Raw genomic sequence first — 20793 nt, forward strand, 5'->3', positions numbered from 1 at the left:
ATCAATTATACTAAGAGGCCTACTTCTCTTGTGTATAGGTTCAAAGTGAAAACTACAAAATTCAAAGTTGTAAACAAAATTTGTAAGGGGATGGTTGAGTATTAGTTAAATGGAGCTGTTTATTAAAGTGACTGTCTCAAGTCAAAGTCCTCTTCTGTTGTCTTTTTACTCTTTTTACTCTTTACTTATATTATCATGATAGTGATCCAACCTCATATATAAGCTAGAAGAGATTTCTTGGTTAACTGGACATATCATATGCTCTTTTCTGAAGATAGTCTTACAATATGTCAAGCACTTAGTTCAATGCCTATTCTTAAAAGTAGTGAATATATTAACAGAGGCTATCAAAGGTCTGTCATCAACACCAAATTTGAAATAAAAAATATTAGGGTACAACAAAAGACAACTACTGGATGTGGTTTTTGACTTTCAGACTGAGAACAGGCAAATGAACACGTTGCAGAGTTACTTGTTTTTTCCTCATCAAGTTGAAAAAAGTAAAATCACAAAAGTACTGAACTTTGAGGAAATTAATAATAGGAAAGTCCTTAATCAAATGGCAAAATCAAAAGCTCAAACACATCAAACGAAGGGGTAACAACTGTCATATTCCTGAGTTGATACAGACATTTTCTTATGTAGAAAATGGTGGATTAAACCTGGTTTTATAGCTAGCTAAATCTCTCACATGTATGACAATCATAGAATTCCATTATATTGAAAAAGATGTGTGTACAAAACAAACAAACAAAAAAGGTAACAATTTCAAAAATATGGGTACAGCAGTCAAGTACATTGTGTTATTATCTTAATCACTATAAAAATAAACAACTATGTAAACAAAAATTCGCCACAATAACACAATGCCAGGATGTTAAAATGCCGAGCCACGTCATATGATTGTATCAAAGAAACACAAAAACGCATAATCTTCTTATATCTTTATACATGTTATATAGCATGTAAAGAGAAAGCATATAAGCCACCCAACAGCATTCTGTTGAAAAAGACATTAATATCATTTTTTATTAACCAACTAAGTGCATTATTGCCAAAAGTGACTGTTTATTAAAAATTACATATTTTCTGTAATGGCCCTGTTTTTCTGTAATGGCCCTGTTTTTTTCTGTAATGGCCCTGTTTTTCTGTAATGGCCCTGTTTTTTCTGTAATGGCCCTGTTTTTTTCTGTAATGACCCTGTTTTTCTGTAATGGCCCTGTATTAATGCCCAGTTTGTCTGTGTTAGGGTTTTTAATAAAGTTAATAAAACTTAGTTGTAAAGAGTATAATACCTTTTTGTATTTTATTTAATTTAGTAATCAGTAACCAACATTAAAGAACCATATACATGTAAAGGGATCACTGTTCATCCTGTTTTTTAACACATATCTCTTTCAACTTAATATCTTATATATTTGGTATATTTAAAGCTTTATAATAGTGAAGTACAAATTATTTTGTTCAAACTAAACTGTCATTAAAAGAGTAAGACAGTACGTCAAGTTAGCAGCAACACATACACTTTTGTTCAGTTGGTTAATAAATGTATTAAGAAATGGGTGTTTTTATAATGGCCCTGTTATATGTCCTCGGTTAGTAATAATGGCCTCGGATGTCTGTAATAGCCCTCGGCGTTGCCTCGGGCCATTACAGACTTCCTCGACCATTATTACAGACCTTGGACATATAACAGGGCCATTATAAAAACACCCGTTCATTAATACTATAGTAATTGAAAGTGGTGTGTATAGTGCATATCATTCCACTGAATAAAGACCATTTCTACATGTACAATAAAATGTTGAGTGGCACAAAACATATTCATTGTTCTATTTTAAAGAGTATTGTGCAGCTCACAAACTATTTTCATGAAAAAAATATAGTGCTAGCTATAGATCATTTTTATAATAAAAGGTGGTGTGCGCCGATCAGAACATCATTGTAGAACATAGAACAAAGATCAGTTTTTATTATGGAAGGCGTTGTGTGTGACACATATATTATAAATTCATTTAAAATTACCACCAAGCAGATAATTATGTAAAATCATCTGGACTTCAAATTAATTGGAATGCAAAAAAAACGCCATTTTTTTTTCTTTATAAATGTCCTGTACCAAGTCAGGAATATGGCCATTGTTATATTATAGTTTGTTTCTGTATGTGTTACATTTTAACGTTGCGTCGTTTGTCTTCTCTTAATTTTGAGTGTAAATTCACATTGCGATAAGACGTGTCACGGTACTTGTCTATCCCAAATTCATGTATTTGGTTTTGATGTTATATTTGTTTTTCTCGTGGGATTTTGTCTGATGCTTGGTCTGTTTCTGTGTGTGTTACATTGTAGTGTTGTGTCGTTGTTCTCCTCTTATATTTAATGCGTTTCCCTCAGTTTTAGTTTGTTACCCCGATTTTGTTTTTTGTCCATGGATTTATGAGTTTGAACAGCGGTATACTACTGTTGCCTTTATTGAATACTGAACACTGGACAGAAAAGTTGCAACATCATTTATCTTTATTCCATAAGCAATATTGAAGCTGGAATTAATTTAGAAATGTTGTAGAATCGTTACCTGTGTGTGTTTTGCTTATCCTATCAAACAAAGGATTCATATGTCTTTTAAATTTTTTATTTTCCAATTGATCTGATGTGTTTTGTCTTTAATGTTTGGCAAACCTTACACACATATATTATCCCCTGTTATATTGCTATGGTGTATATGACAATAACTTATGTGACATTAAGATCGGCAGCAATAATGGTATATTTCATGAATATATCATAATTTTATATTTTGCATGATTTTCCGACTATTTAAAATTTTAAACTCATAACTCATCACACTAGATATCCTGTGCACAATAACGACTTATAGAAAACAAATTAATGATTTATTTTTAAAGATTATTACTTTAAAAATAAAATAAAAATTATTGGTTTTTCCTGATTTACATTTAAATTGTCTCCCATATGAAGTGTTTTGATTAAAATAGCAATTTTGATTTTCACATATATTGTCATGGTAAAATCAGAGACATATAATACAATTGTATTATATGTCTCTGGTAAAATAAGAACTTAATATTTCATGTGTATATCATAATTTATGTTTTGAATGTTTTTTTCCACTTTTTAAACTCATCACACAAAAGATCCTGTTTACAATAGAAAACAAATTATTCATTTATTGTTAAAAAATTAACTTTAAAAAAATCATTGGTTTTTTTTTCCAGATTGAGAATTTCATGGTCTCCCAAAGGAAAATATTTTTTACAAAAAATAGCAATTTGGATTTTCACATAATATTATATATCTGCATGGTAAAAGAACTTATCATTTTATGTGCATGTAAAACATAATTTATATTTTGCTTTTCCCACTTTTTAAACTTATAACTCATCACACGAGATATCCTGCGCACAATAACGACCATAGAGTAAGTAAGTAACTAGTTATCAAAGGTACAAGGATTATAATTTAGTACGCCAGACGAGCGTTTCGTCTACATAAGACTCATCAGTGACGCTCATATCAAGATATTCATAAAGCCAAACTAGTACAAAGTTGAAGAGCATTGAGGATCCAAAATTCCAAAAAGTTGTGCCAAATACGGCTAATGTAATCTATGCCTGCATGGATAAGGAAATCCTTAGTTTTTCGAAAAATTTAAAGTTTTGTAAACAGGAAATTTATAAAAATGACCCAATATTGAGATTCATGTCAACACCGAGTGTTGACTATTGGGCAGGTGATACTCTCGGGGACGAAACATCCACCAGCAGTTGCATCGACCCAGTGGTGTAAATATTTATCAAAGGTACAAGGATTATAATTTAGTACGCAAGACGCGCGTTTCGTCTACATAAGACTCATCGGTGACGCTCATATCAAAATATTTATAAGGCCAAACTAGTACAACGTTGAAGAGCATTGAGGATCAAAAATTCCAAAAAGTTGTGCCAAATACGACTAAGGTAATCTATGCCTGGGAAAAGAAAATCCTTAGTGTTTCGAAAAATTCTAAGTTTTTTAAACAGGAAATTTATAAAAATGACCACATTATTGAGATTCGTGTCAACACCGAAGTGTTGACTACTGGTTTTTTTTTAAGTAAGGAAGTAAATAGCTTAATAATTTATTTATAGTGTCACAACCTAATTTACATCATCATATACAATATAAAAATCTTTAAAACCAGATAAGAGATTCCTGTCTTTCAGACATATGTGACACTTTCATCCTTTCCAAAATAAAATATATTCTATAACAACATAAACAACAAATTATTGAGTTATTTTTATTTTTAATTTTAAAAAAATCATTGGTTTTTCCAGATTTGAATTAATTGTCTCCCATATTAGGAATTGTTCTGATAAAAATAGCAATTTGGATTTTCACGTATATCGTCATGGCAAAAGAACTTAAACAGAAACTGCAATATGTTCCTGGTATTGATAAACATTATCACCAATGTTGTTAATATGGTAAATTGAATATATTTTTATTTATTTTTTATGTGACAGCAAATTAATTAAGTTGCCATATGCTAGCCAGCAGATCTACTTTGTACCTCGGATATCAAGAAAGATGGCCTCGCGCTTTTCTAACAAGCTCAAATGTTATTTTTAACTTAATGGAATATTTTCAAACTTCATCCTGGAACACAAAAAATATGTTAGAATAACCTTAAATGATAGGCGAAAAACCCTAAACAAATGAATATTGGGAATGGCACATAAGAAATAGTGCCTTAAACATAGTCGCACATACATTGTAATTTAACCTCTGTATACCTTTTGGTAAAGATTTTAAAGAACAATTGATTGAACAATTTTATTGTCGACATGTTTCAAAAATAAGGAGATACATGTATAGGGTATGATTGCCAATAAGACAATTATCCACCAAAGTTCAAATGCATTCGATGTAAGCAATTATAGGTATCCGTGATCAGTATGACCTTCAAAAAATGAGAATAAATCATTGCGTTGGCTTTCTTAAAATGCCCCGACATGAATAATAAAAAATTGAGAAAATAAACGGTCTATATTTCTTAATAAGACAATTCAAGAAAGATAAATATGACTGATATGAACCAACAACAATCACTGAACTACAGACTCCTGGCTATGGACCAGCTTGGGACAGGCTCACACGGAATTATATGGGGCAATATGCGTAATTGTTTCTCCATAGGCGGTAATGGTAGCGTTTTCTTCTGTTGCTCAGCCCATATCGTAAACTTGTATATGTATGATGGCTTGTTTCGAAGCTGAGACATTTTTACATATGTGGTTAAATTTTCGGGGTTCGAAGTGTGATTAATTTTTCCGTAAATAAGCAAACCCCGAGTATCCTTTTGCGAAGCGGCTCCTCATGGTAAAATATCCCATTTTTAACACAATAAGTTCTTTGAAAATTTAATATTTGAACACATTTAATAGCTCCATAGTTTTTACACATTTATTCTGTGTTCCCTTTCTTTCTAAATTAACACAAATGGTTCAGCTCAGTCATTTGTTTATCATAGAAATGTGTCAAATATCACTACAGAGATTTTTTGTTTACACGTGACTTGTGAGTTCCTCATTTCAAGGCGCATTAGGGATATTGTCCCATATATGGTCAGTAAATCATATTTAAAGGGTTCAACCCTTGTCTAACATGGAACAGTGCACTGGCGGATCTAGAAACTTTCAAAGGTGGGGGGCCCACTGACTGCCTAAGAGGAGGCCCGCTCCAGTCACGCTTCAGTGATTCCTTATATAAGCAACCAAATTTTTCCCCAAAAAGGGGGGGCGGGCCCCCTGCCCCCCCCCCTAAATCCGCCTCTGCAGTGGTGTAACAATACTGCATAAGGACACACTATAAAAATAATCCAGAAAAAAACCCAGATCGAACGTGGCAGTTTATTGAGACATTTCAAAACACAAAACAAAGACACAAACTACCGATCTTAGCATTGTGATTTACTGATGATAAGATCATGCATGTATATACCCAAAAAAATATTCAACAATCTTATTACAGCGTTGAACTTGTTACCTGTTAGAAGTGATATGTTTAGCTAGCTATAAAACAGTTTTAATCCAACAATTGTCTCCACCAGAAAATGCCTGTACCAAGTCAGGAATATGACAGTTGTTATCCATTCGTTTTATGTGTTTGGGCTAATGATTTTGCCATTTGATAAGGGACTTTCCGTTTTGAATTTTCCTCGGAGTTAATATGAGTTTTGAACAGCGGTATACTACTGTTGCCTTTATTTAAGTATTTTTGTGATTTTACTTTTGAAGTACAAGTTTTTTTAAAGGATTTAACAGTTCACCCGGATCGTATCTTAATTTCAGGGTTCGGTTTATCACATCTACATAAAAAATTTAAATGTGCTATCGTTTAAAAAGTTTTCTGCAGGTACAGCCAAACACAAAAACCAAATATTTGTATCTATGGAAGAACGTTGAAAAGTTTAAAGCAATTTGTTGTAACGAAATCTCGACTTAATAAGTTAATAACTTATAAGTACGCTCTTTAAAATCCAAAATGTTACTACAGACACGGGCATAGAGAACGAATAGACCACTTTCGAGTTCATCCGTCAACGGAAAAAACTCGTCAATTATGCGCGCCTTTATGACATCATTTACTGCCAGATATAAAGAGGGGATCGCCTGTATCCCTGCACTATTTACGTTCATCAAGCGTCTTAGTGATCGTAATTGTGCAGAACAAACTAGAAACAATGGTTGTTCTGTAGGTACTTAATGACAATTTCCTAATGATAGCAATGCTGATTGTCAATTTTGAGAATTCAATTTCAAATTGACGTACATATATTCGTACTATATAGAATTATAGTTTTCCAACCACTCGCTCAACATTGGAATCGAAGTGACGACGCCCCCTAAACGCTCAAATGACGTTCACTAAAACCAGAGTTTTTGACGGAAATGCATCGAACTCGAAAGTTGTCTATTGGGATATGCAAACACCGTAAGACGGTATCAAAGAATCATCATCGTCCAAAAAAGGGAAACGTAATATGGGGAAGACAAATCGTCACTTTTATTTTAAAGTTTCTCGTGCTAAACTGAAATATCAAAATCTAGGATAGACCAGTTTTTGTTGTTGATTTTTTTTTAATTTAAGTAGACAAGACAAGACAAGACAAATACTTTATTAAAGTCTCACCACTTGTTACAGTAAAACCTGTATAAACCGGCCGGATACGGGACTATTAAAAAGGGCCGGTTTGGACGGTGAGCCGGTTTATTCAGGTTTCCGTTTTGACCGGAAGTTAATGACTTGTGACGTCCGATATTTTGCATGTAAAAGTTCTCTCTGATTGTAAATTATATCTGATAAATTAAAATACTTCACTTCGTTTTTCATTGTTTGCATTTGCATCTTAATGCTCGCGTTCTTTTGGATTGTAAGACGAGAGTTTCGATTTACTTCCATGATCATTAATTTGAAATGGTGGAATGGCCGATTAAAAAGCCAGAATATTATCGAACGTAATTTCATCACTATCGAAACGTTGTCGTACAGCGTACAATACCCATTGATTGTTGTCATCCGGGTGTTTTTCATTATCAAGGTCATTTGTTTAGGGGCTCACAACAGGGAATCCGGGACTTCGAAATCACGATGTAAATTTCTTACTCTGCGATTTAAATTTGTTTATCCAAGTTACAATAATTTCACTCCGAGATATATTCGTTGTGTCTTTCCGTTTAATTGACACGTTTATAATGTTTAAATAAATAATACAGCTCACTACTGTACGATTGTAAGTTCACAGTTTAACACCTGACTAATTGATTACCTGAAAAGCCATATTGTATAAACAAACAAATATGTTTTGATTGCATATCGATCATTGAAATTAATTAGACAAACCGGTTTTGACAGGTAATAATTAATGTAATTGAGAGTATTGGAACTTCATAATTAGACCGGAATTCGGAATACACAGGGTCCGGTTTACAAAGGGTATTTTAACATAGACTTTGAAAGGGAAAACTTGGGACTTTCATTTTCGACCGGAATGGACAGGAAACCGGTTTATTCAGGGTCCGGTTTAATCAGGTTTGACTGTACATATAAAATATACAGCTTTTTAAAACACAAGATAACAACAAGAGCCACTCTATAAAGAGTTTGAGAGACTATAAAACAATGTTTCTTTAATTATAATACAAATACAAGTCAACTATCATGAGTATAAAATACATTTTCGATTTGTTGAAATTTCATAATAGATTTTGGCAGTATAAAATACCATATTTTCTTTTGTTAAAATGACCATACGATTAGTTAAAGGAAGTTCCTTTTGGGTAAATTTCGGCAGTATATCTAGAGAAATCATGAGTATTTAATGAAAAGATACCATCGCGATAACGGTAAGTATTGAGGAATTTATCAATTTCAAAAGACGATTTTGACCATAAAGTTTGATTCATAACAATAAAGGAACAAGTCTGCTATTAAAGGGGCACTATTGGTACTAAATCTGTCGATCAACTTTATTGTCGAAACAAACACAAATTGTGTCAAGGAGGTAATTTACAGCGTTATCACCTGATCGCACATTAAGAATATGTACCTTTCTCATCATTGAAAAGGGCTTTAGTTTTTTGTTTTTTTTTATAAAAATCCTTTTTAAAAAAGTATGAATTTTTTTTCAAAATACAAAGGATTTTCTTATTCCCTAAACTTTTTGAAATTTGGTTCTCAATTCTTTCCAACTATGTACCTGGTAACTTTGATAATTATTTATATGGGTTGCAGCAATTAAATTTATCAAACGATCATTTCATTAAACGGGAAAAATGTTTGACAAGATAGTGTTGAAGTGTAGTTAAAAGAGTGGTAATACAAAACTGTCAAAAAAATCAAAAGGGTGAATAAAAGTACTTTATTTATCTATAACATTCAAAGATTGTTTTACACTTCAAAAATATTTATTCGACTATATTCATATGTTTTATTACAAAAGTTAATGAAATGTTCTTTGATAGTCATTAAATAGTGAATATCACTAAACATTTTACAGTAGAATACTAGAGGTCGATATAAAACGATATTGTATGTGTATTTTTGTGTGTGTGTAGTTAAAGAAACCAATACATGGTAGGGACCTTCACATTTTCAGAGTAGTCCTTATCCTGAATTATGACAGTAAATTGATTATTTATTATGACTCTCTGTGGAACGTACGGTCTTAAATTTGGTTAAATGTATAGTTTTATATGTATGACTGTTTTGTTGTATTTACGTCACAGCACCAACACCACATTGTAGTCTAGATTAGCGTTAACCGGTACGGACACAGAACGCTTAGTTTTAATCTCTGACATGAGATATGCGACAATCAACACTAATGAAACCATATTTAAAAAAAAAAAAAAAAAAAAAATTTGTCAGATAACTCCCATTTACATCATTACAATCATTACACTAGGACGAAAAGACTGTTTTGACACTCAAACTTAAACTACTGCTGGTTTTTTTTATGCATATGTGAGAAGTTATACCGGTCCTGTTATAGACGTATGAGGCGCCGTTTTACTATTTAATAATTATTTTCTGATATCAAAAAATGATTTTCTGATATCAAAAATTCTATTTTTTGATATCAGGAATTCATTTCTTGATATCAGGAATTAAAGCATATTTTCTGATATCAAAAATTCGAATTCCTGATATCAAAAATTCATTTCTTGATATCAGGAAATCGATTTTTTGATATCAGAAATTCGAATTTTTGATATCAGAAAATATAAATTATTTTTTGATATCAAGAAATAGATTTTCTGATATCAAAAAATGATTTTCTGATATCAAAAATTCGAATTATTGATATCAAGAAATAAAGATTATTTTCTGATATCAAGAAATCGAATTTCTGATATCAAAAAATGGATTTCTTGATATCAAAAAATTGAATTCTTGATATCAAGAAATATTTTTTGATATCAAAAAATATTTTCTGATATCAGAAATTCAATTTTTTTGATATCAGAAATTCTATTTTTTGATATCAAGAAATATATTTTGATATCAGAAAATAAGGAATAAATAGTAAAACGGCGCCTCATATAGACGGGTATATGTTAATATCAAATCGTGGAGGTTGAAAGTTTTGAAAGGTAAAGTCATTAAAATTACGAGACACGTTAGTTAATGAAATCAATACATCTGTTAATTATATAAGTTTTAGAAAAATACTTTTTATGATCTTAAGGTTTGTAATTTAAACAACTGTAATAATACGTGTACACTTATATTTTGAACTAAACAAATTGTATCACACTCGTTATAAATATAATTATTTTTTTACTGGAATAAGACCCAGTTTGCATTTTAATTGATGTCTACCATGATTGTTTTTTTTTAAATATAGATAAAAGATTATCAAGTGCAGTCCATGTGATTGCAATGAGACATATTGTTGTGTTGTCTGCTATCGGCAATAGTTATGATAACGATAGAGGAATATTTATACATACGTTCCTTATGCATGACATTTCTTGACAATTTGCGGACTGTACATTTAGAATTTACCCTTTACAATATTTCTCAAGTGGTAAGTACTATAGCGTTATTTAAGTTCTGGTTTTTTTCTGTATTGGCACTGCCGTCATGCATCATAGGGTAACAATTAAAGCGCTAGCTGTTTTGCACCGATATTCGAAGAATCCACGATCAAGGAAACTGATCGAGAATCCATAGCAGGTGTCAATAAAAATGCCGTGCATGCATGGTGTAGTGGTTAGTGTTTCGGACTACTTACACAAAGGTTCCTGGTTCGATTCCCGTAACAGACATGCCACTTATATGATATCAGAGCATTTTTTTTTAAAAGCAAATACATGTGTAGGAAATAATTGACTGAAATATTTTATTTTCAGAATTTTTGCAAAAGAGAATATGTCTGTTGAAAAGTTTTTACTCGACATACATGAACATAAATGTCCGTTTGGGATTCAGGATGAAAATGAAATAGAGGATATAGAATCCGCTGTCAAGGACGCCATCAAAAATATTTGCGAGAATTTGGCTTCAAAAGATCCCCGGCTATATATGTCGGATGCACTTCCAGCAGGGGGATACTATGAAGAAACAAAAATAGAAAATCCAAATGAATTTGATTATATGGTCGTTTGTGATAATGTCTCTCTTGAAACGGAATTCAAAATGACGAATAGCTGTCAAGGGTGTGTAACCCTCTCACCTCACCACAGAGAACGTTGGAAAGAATTTTGTCTAGGAGAAGCGTTTTGTTTTGCACCAACAAAACATGTTGATTGCTCAGAGGCATTTATTTCGTTTAACGATTATTTCGAAATGGTCATGAAATACGCATGTGAGGAAGTTGAAAAATGTATATTGAAGACAACCGGAAATTTACATTTAGTTGGAGCTGGTGGTAAATCCCTTTCTGTTGGATGGGAAAGTTTCTCAAATGAAACTATGAAAAATAATCCGGATTTCGGCTTGATAGACGTAGATATTATGCCATGCATACGAATTCCAGAGGATCAAATAAACCAAATCCTAAAAGAAGTTCCATCTATTTTACATAAGTACGTCAGGAACGATGGCTGCCATATTGTTCCAAAAAACTGTGGAGTATTTTCAGAACATTTTTGCTGTCAAGTTTCGTTTAGTCGATGTGAATTATTTATGATTCGTGAAATGAGTCAACATCACATTAAGTGTTATAAAATTTTAAAGGTTATTAGTAAAACATTGTCGGCATTGTGTTTTGACTCTTATGCAATCAAAACGTCAATTTTACACCACTGTTATATCGAAGGATGTATTGAAAGTGGGTACATTCATTCGTGCATTTTGAATGTACTTGAATATTTAAAAGAAACCTCAAGAAACAAGTTTTTACCGAATATTTTCCTTCCCAGTAAAAATGTCTGGGAACATTCAATGGTTGGAACTGATGCTGAAATTAGTCGGTTTTACAAGGCACAGGCAGGATTAGCTGATCTAGTCATTGAAATACTTATGCATATATCAGAGATAAACATACATGAGTACAGTTTACAGTCATGTTTAAATCTTTTCGAAAAGTTGGAAAGGTATTTGGGGAAACTAAGCAATGGCGATTTAGTATTTATGCAAGTCGAGAAAAAGATGAAAACGTTCTTAAGAAAGAGAAAAGGTGGACGCCATAATCGTTGTTCTGTACTATGATAGAGTATCGGCGTTTTTGACACACGCCAGATTGCATGTGCAGGCAAAATTCACTTTTGCAAGCCATTTGAATGCTATGATCTGTAATGACTGTATATCGGTAGATTAACTTTCTGAAATACCAGTACAGAAGGAACATGTTTACTTGTTGACATCTTGTCAGAAATTATTTTGATTATTTTCATCACATAGTAGGGTAAACATTTCTGGATTTTATAATTTGAAAAAAAGAGTTATGTCTATTTTATTCCAAATTTCGCCTAGATAAGTCCTATATTCTTCTGCAAGGTAGTCATGAAAATTTACTCATCATTAATACCAGAATTGAAATTTTATATTTACGCCAAAACCATTGTTTCTAAAAAGAAAGAGATAGGGATAATATTCCGTTTTAAATCCTATTTTTATTCGATATGACCATTACATCCCAATTAATGATTGTTTCTGCTAGAAAAAAGACTTTTGTTTTAAGATTTCTTCATTAGTTTTATCAGTGATAATTTTGTGTTAATAATTTTAGCTTTTAGTGGAAGCTGGTGTATATCAATTCATTGACCAGGTTGGGAGCAACTTATCAAATGAGGGATATTGGTATTGACTGTCAATGATAATACTTTATTCAGAGCAATTCAGAGATACTGTTTATATATAATAACTGTATATTTTGTTTATTAAACATTCAACGTCAGCGTCATATTATTAACAGACATTATATGATCAACACTATGACGAGGAATGACAGTATTCAAATGCTAAATATGGACTATAACTACATATTTTTCCGATATTGCCCAAAACAATATCTTTTATATTAAAGTTGTTTCATATTTTAAACTTATAGCAATTGTATAACTTTAAAACTTTATGATTTTTGGTTATTATTTTTTTTTTAATATATTATTTTCTTGGATCAATATACCTATTACATTCTAAAATATAGAATTATTCAATAGTACATATTACCTGTCTGTATTTATATGAACACTATGGACAGAGATACGATATCTGAGATATCTACAGATATAACATGTATAAGCTTTATATATTTCATGAAGAAATGATCTAAATGAAATTGCAATATGTTTGTTTCCTATAGATATCTATGAAACATAGATTTAGAGGAATTGTTAAAAAAAATAGTTAACGTAATTAACAAGATTATCTTTCTTTCTAATGCATAAATATATCATTATTATTAATGTTATATATGAAAGTCCTACTCCATGAAAAAAACTATGTACATAAAATAACCCTGACTAAACACGCTCAATTCAACTTTTGTTAATTAACTCTCCAACATATCTTCATAACATGCTTTTAATATACTATCAATGTTAGATATTTCACACTAAAACTGATTTTTGTTTTATTATGTGTCTTTCATAGTACATTTTTTAACGTCCATATTCATATTAAAACATATTATTGACAGCATTTTTTCTAATCTCTGTGAGGGTTAAAATTCAAATGATTTCTTGTTTTTGTAAGATCACTTCTAAGTAACAAAGGGCACATCTTTATATTATTTGGAGAAAATTTTTCTAAAAGAATTGTACGTCTGTCTGGAATTAAATCGACAAAAAAATCTACAATAACAATCTTACCTTTTTCTAAATCACAGTCCTTCTTTTTGTATCTGTATCTATGTACAGGATACAGACAAAAAGTTACTCATAAAATGTAATATTGTGGAATGTAATTTTCAGAAGCATTGCCGCAACCAATTATACCAAAAATTTAAAAATCAAACATTGTAGTAAATAAGGCAATAGTAGTATACCAATGTTCTATTAGTAGCATACCGGTGTTCAATTGTCATAAATAGATTTAATTGAAACAAATCCGGGTTACAAACCAAAACTGGGGGAAATACATCAACTATAAGAGGAAAAACATAAACACTAAACTGCTACAAAAACGAACGCCAACATACATGGAAACGGACTATTTGATAACAGTTGTCATATTCCTGACTAAGTAAAAGACATTTTACGACAAAATGTTGGATTGAGCCTGGTTTTATCGATTGCCAAGTCTCTCGTTTATATGGCAATAATAAAAATACTGTAAAACCCAGGCTTCATTTATATTTGTGTAAAAATAATCAGAATTGACAGTTAATCTATATTTTTTTAATATCGATGCGGACTTCATAGAAAACGTAAGAAGTCCTTAAAAAAGTATGAACATATGATACAGATATAAAAATGTCTGTCAAAGTGATTGATTTTGTTTGGTCAGTTCTCATTTTTTTTCTATTTTTAAGATAAAAAGTCATATTGTCCGAAAATTATGTATATCCCATTTATGCATTTATGCTTAATAGAAAAAAAAAATACAAAGATCTATATCCTTTCAATATGACATAGAATGCCTTATATACTTGCATATAGGCTCCAAGTGAAGCCTACAAAAATCATATTTATAAAACTTGTGTCGGGACCCGGCGTTCAAATACCCCACCAGATTCATAAATTTAAAGACGAAGAACACCTACAAAAGTCAACCGATAGAAATTTCTTGTCAATATTCACATCTACATATCATTTCCCTATTATTTCTAATTATAAGCCTGATACCTTTGATAACTAATTACAAAGTTTCATAAAATTATGTTGTGTTGTTTCAGAGGAGCTGTAATGACAAACTGTTGCAGCTAGTAGTATATTTAGGTACAAATTCAAAGTTAAAAGTGGTGCAACTCCTAGATTTTTTTTTCTGTCAATATGCACATCTGCAAAGTATGTTGTAAATGACTACAAAGTTTAATGAAATTCTGTTGTGTTGATTTAGAAGATTTGCAAACGAAAAACTGATGCAGTAGTATGTTTATGGGTATTCAGATGAGTTGTGATGACACGAACAGGAATAATGGGCTGACAGATTGATGGGTAAATACATTATACCCTATGGAACAAAGTCTGAATAATAAATAAAAAAGTTTAAAGTGGGAGTTGAGAATTAAAAAAATAGCTAGAGCTGTGTTTAAATGTGCTTGTTGAGATATTGATCCATATACACATATAAGCCAAAAATAATCTATGGATGTGAACTGATTTTTTTTAGCACACTAAAGTTTGAATGATACAATAGTAGTTGGACAAGTGAATTTACAATATGTCAAGTTAAAGTTACCCAATGGAAGGCTGTGTTGACCTGTAATTGTATTATGGTGTATTTGTTATAGATTTCTAATTGATGTCTCATTTTGTTTATAAAAAGAAGCTCCCAACAATTAAAATTAGCCAAAAACCATAAATTAATTGGGATTTTATGCATCGTAAACGATAAGGTGGGTCTCAAATATAATTTCTAAATTAATTGTTTGGCTGTTTTTCGTATATATTCTACATGGAAAAGATTATTGGTTGTAATAAATTCAAATGAGAAAACCTTGAACTATGCAAATTAGGTCAATGACACAAACTACAATATAAAAAGAAAGATGTAGAATGATTGCCAATGAGACAACCGTCCACAACAGACCAAAATGACACAGAAATTAACAACTATAGGTCAGCGGACGGCCTGCAACAATGAGCAAAGCCCATACTGCATGGTCAGCTATAAAAGGCCCCGAAATGACAATGTAAAACAATTCGAACGAGACTTATTTATATATAAAAAATAAAGTAAAAAGAACAAGTATATGACAAGCCGTTGTGGAATTTATTCCCTATTTATTAATATTAAAAAATGGTTTTTTAATATTAATAAATCTAATTTTTAATATTAAATAATACGCTTAGCACTATTAATTATTTCATGTTGGTCAGTTCTTATTTGTCGAGGAAGCCAGACTGCTTGGAGAGAACCATCGATCTTTTGAAGAAAAATAAATAGTGATTGAGAAACTGACTGAATAAAAAAACAAGAATGTGTCCGAAGTACACGGATGCCCCATTCACACTATCATTTTCCATATGCATTGGACCATAAAATTGGGTGAAAAATCTAATAGGCATTACAATAAGAAAGAACATACCATAGGAAACGTGTACTAAGTTTCAAGATGATTGGACTTCCAACTTCATCAAAAACTACCTTGACCAAAAACTTTAACCTGAAACTACCACTTTCATTTTCTTTATTCAGTGGACCTTATAATTGTGGTCAAAAGTCTAATTTGGCTTTAAAATTAGAAAGATCATATCATAAGCAACAGGTGGACTTAGTTTCAAGTTGATTGGACTTCAGCTTCATCAAAAACTACCTTGAACAAAAACTTTAACCTGAATCGGGACAGACGGACGAACAAACAAACGGACGGTCGAATGAATGACTCACAGACCAGAAAACATAATGCCCCACTACTATCGTAGGGACATAATCGTTGGTGGGGCATAAAAACGTGATTCATTGAATCAGAAAATGAGGTCTTGGTCTATTGATTCAATACACAATAGTTCTATATAGCTAATACTATCAACCTCTTACTTAGCTCAATTGAAAGATATAGATCATTTGGACACCATGGCACATACCTGTAGGCCTAGCAATATATGTATATACTAAACAAACTTGTCACTCCCTTAATCTTTTTTTAAGTGGTTGACATTGTAATGTCCAAAATCACATATCAATTTGTAATTCCATGTCATTTGCATTATCCTTTGGTGCTGCAAGTTTCAAATGGTATTTCAATTTGTATGGATCCTTTTAAGTTATTCAAAGTATAACGATGGCATTGTAAAACATGTAAGCTACCACGTGCCATCATGTCAAGAGTTTTACAATCATTATTATGAACAGAAACTCATAACAACAATATAATGACACAAAATCTCATCATAATGTATTCCATCTGTTGATAATAGGATTTTTGTTGAACCTGCGACTTTTGTCGCAGAAAGCTCAACATGGGGATAGCGATCCAACTGTGGCAGTGTTAGCTTACTTCTAAAAAGCTTTATAGTTTAGAAGGTGGAAGACCTGGATGCTTCCTACTTTGTATATAGATGCCTCATGTTACAAAGTTTCCGTCCGTCACATCTCCATTAATCTTGACCTCGTTTTATAGTTTCAATGACTACTTGAAAAAGAAGTTTAGATTTTTTGTAATGTAAATTTCTCTCTTATTAGGATAACTATATATACAAGGTCCTCGTGCCCATCAGACAGTTTTCACTTGACCTCAACCTCATTTCATGGATCAGTGAACAAGGTTAAGTTTTGGTGGTGAGTTAATATCTCAGCTTATATAAGCAATGGGTCTTGTATATTTGGTGTATGGAAGGACTGTAAGGTGTACATGTCCAACTGGCAGGTGTCATATGACCTTGACCTCATTTTAATGGTTCAGTGGTTATAGTTAAGTTTTTGTGTTTGGTCGGTTTTTCTTATACTGTATATGCAATATATGTAGTTACAACCGTCAGCCTCATGTCTACCGACCAGTTCCATTCTACCACCAACCTCACTGAAGAAACAGCCCATACCTCGAAGAAAAGAAAAACCCGCGACGAAGATATGGAAGATAATACAACCGCACCCGCAACCGCAACCGCTCCTACTACGATAACCATCCAAGAGAAAAACTTAGCCCACTTTAGAACCTTACGGAAATTGAACATTAAATTCATCCGCAGCATACCTAAGTACACATAGTCAAAGTAATTCGGAATACCAGGCATTTTACTTAAAGAAAAAGGGAAGGAACCAGAACCAGGATGAACCACATAAACCACAAACCCAATTTACAAAGAAAAGCCTGATCCACGGACATTTTATTATCAAAGTTAATTTTTATGAACATATCTACCAAGATTTACAATTCCCAAAATTGCGGCAATCATACACTTCACCCTTTACTACCTCAATGGAAGCAGTACCTCCCTCGGAGCGAAGCCAGTTGTAAAACATGTAAAACATGTAAAACATGTAAGCTACCACGTGCCATCATGTCAAGAGTTTTACAATCATTATTATGAACAGAAACTCATAACAACAATATAATGACACAAAATCTCATCATAATGTATTCCATCTGTTGATAATAGGATTTTTGTTGAACCTGCGACTTTTGTCGCAGAAAGCTCAACATGGGGATAGCGATCCAACTGTGGCAGTGTTAGCTTACTTCTAAAAAGCTTTATAGTTTAGAAGGTGGAAGACCTGGATGCTTCCTACTTTGTATATAGATGCCTCATGTTACAAAGTTTCCGTCCGTCACATCTCCATTAATCTTGACCTCGTTTTATAGTTTCAATGACTACTTGAAAAAGAAGTTTAGATTTTTTGTAATGTAAATTTCTCTCTTATTAGGATAACTATATATACAAGGTCCTCGTGCCCATCAGACAGTTTTCACTTGACCTCAACCTCATTTCATGGATCAGTGAACAAGGTTAAGTTTTGGTGGTGAAGTTAATATCTCAGCTTATATAAGCAATGGGTCTTGTATATTTGGTGTATGGAAGGACTGTAAGGTGTACATGTCCAACTGGCAGGTGTCATATGACCTTGACCTCATTTTAATGGTTCAGTGGTTATAGTTAAGTTTTTGTGTTTGGTCGGTTTTTCTTATACTGTATATGCAATATATGTAGTTACAACCGTCAGCCTCATGTCTACCGACCAGTTCCATTCTACCACCAACCTCACTGAAGAAACAGCCCATACCTCGAAGAAAAGAAAAACCCGCGACGAAGATATGGAAGATAATACAACCGCACCCGCAACCGCAACCGCTCCTACTACGATAACCATCCAAGAGAAAAACTTAGCCCACTTTAGAACCTTACGGAAATTGAACATTAAATTCATCCGCAGCATACCTAAGTACACATAGTCAAAGTAATTCGGAATACCAGGCATTTTACTTAAAGAAAAAGGGAAGGAACCAGAACCAGGATGAACCACATAAACCACAAACCCAATTTACAAAGAAAAGCCTGATCCACGGACATTTTATTATCAAAGTTAATTTTTATGAACATATCTACCAAGATTTACAATTCCCAAAATTGCGGCAATCATACACTTCACCCTTTACTACCTCAATGGAAGCAGTACCTCCCTCGGAGCGAAGCCAGTTGAATTGGTACGGGATGGCCAATGGGGTGTTGTCCTATTTGGAAATGAACTGACATTTTATAAACCACTATGAGGACCTCTACACAGACGTGCAAGAATAGCAGCTAACCACATCGTTAATAACTTTATTGACTAACTTTCACTTTTAACTATACTAGATTCTTATTTTAATTTCACTTTCACTTTCTATTTATATATGAACCTCAATCACAGTGACTACGGAACATACCAGTCAAGATAAACATTTGTTTTTATTTCTATTTTTAACTTTTATTCTTGCTACATTATGAACACTATTTTACATTTTCACTTTCACTTTTATTCTTTTACGTCATAATTAATACAACCGCATTATATACACTTTATGAACATGTAAACTCTGTAATATTGTCCTGATGATGCCGCATTAGCGGCGAAACATGTCGACTCAATAAAACTATCACCTTGCGGTAACCCAGATGTTGTTGTCTCTACATATTATATTTCCATGAGGTTTTAAGACAACCGCAGCATACTTCGGTATCCATCTTGGTTACTCTACCAGCTTTTCCGTTAGAAGGTGTTGGTTCACTCGTCACAAATGTATATGCAATAGATCAACTATATTTGGTGTATGGAAATATTTTATTATGTACATGTCAGTCTCCAAGGTTTTATGGGACCTTGATCTCATTTCAGTTCATTGTTCAGTTTTTGTGTTTTGGTGTGTTTTTCTTAAAATATAAGCAATAGTTCAACTATATGTGTTGCATATAAAAAATTGTAAGCTGTACATGTCTGCCTTGCATGGTTAATATGACCTTGACCTCATTTTCATAGTTCATTGGTCAATGTTTATTTTTCTTGGTTAAGTCTATTTCCAATAGGTCAACTATATTTAGTGTATTGAATGATTGAAAGGTGTACATGTATTTCTTGTTTGGTTTATATGACCTTCAACTCATTTTCTTGGATCATGTTAATTTAATGTGATAGTTGTAGTAAAGCTTTATATTTTAATAGGACTATCAACATAACATCAATATTTAGTAAAGAAAGCGAGACATTTTAGCATGTACACTCTTGTTTATAGTTATATAGATATTGTTTTGCACCTGTCCAAAGTCACAAGCTTCTGGCCCTTGTTAGTCTTGTTTTTTTTAAAACTTAAGTTCATTTTTATGTTTTGGAATTTAGTATGACGTCCATTTTCACTGAACTAGTACACATTTTTATTTGGAGGTCAGCTGAGGCCCACCTCTGGGTGCAGGATTTTCTCACTGTGTTGAAGATCCATTGGTGACCTTCAACGGTTATCTACTCTTGCATTGTCTCTTTGACATATTCCTCATTACCATTTTATTAAATATCCATTAGTACAAGTTTAATACCAAACGTTTATTATTTTCTTTTCAAGAAAAAATCATGACCAAGCCCAATTAAATATGCATACCTGAAGTAAATAAGGCCACATCTGTTCTTCCCATATTTGTTGGAAATGTATGAAACCTTCAAATCATATAATCTATCATCAGGCATATTAACTATAAACAACACAAA

General features: G+C 32.3%; 1 protein-coding gene across 1 annotated transcript; it reads left to right on the forward strand.

The window, feature by feature from the left end:
* The first annotated feature begins 4389 nt into the window (after positions 1 to 4389).
* Positions 4390 to 12449, forward strand: LOC139481636 (cyclic GMP-AMP synthase-like receptor 1). Its single transcript, XM_071265074.1, has 2 exons — positions 4390 to 4487; positions 10920 to 12449. Exon 2 carries the CDS (start codon positions 10939 to 10941, stop codon positions 12217 to 12219), a length of 1281 nt encoding a protein of 426 aa, XP_071121175.1. The 5' UTR covers positions 4390 to 4487; positions 10920 to 10938; the 3' UTR covers positions 12220 to 12449.
* The last annotated feature ends 8344 nt before the right edge of the window (positions 12450 to 20793 follow it).

This window comes from Mytilus edulis, chromosome 7 (genome assembly GCF_963676685.1).
Source record: "Mytilus edulis chromosome 7, xbMytEdul2.2, whole genome shotgun sequence".
In the NCBI taxonomy this organism is placed as follows: domain Eukaryota; kingdom Metazoa; phylum Mollusca; class Bivalvia; order Mytilida; family Mytilidae; genus Mytilus; species Mytilus edulis.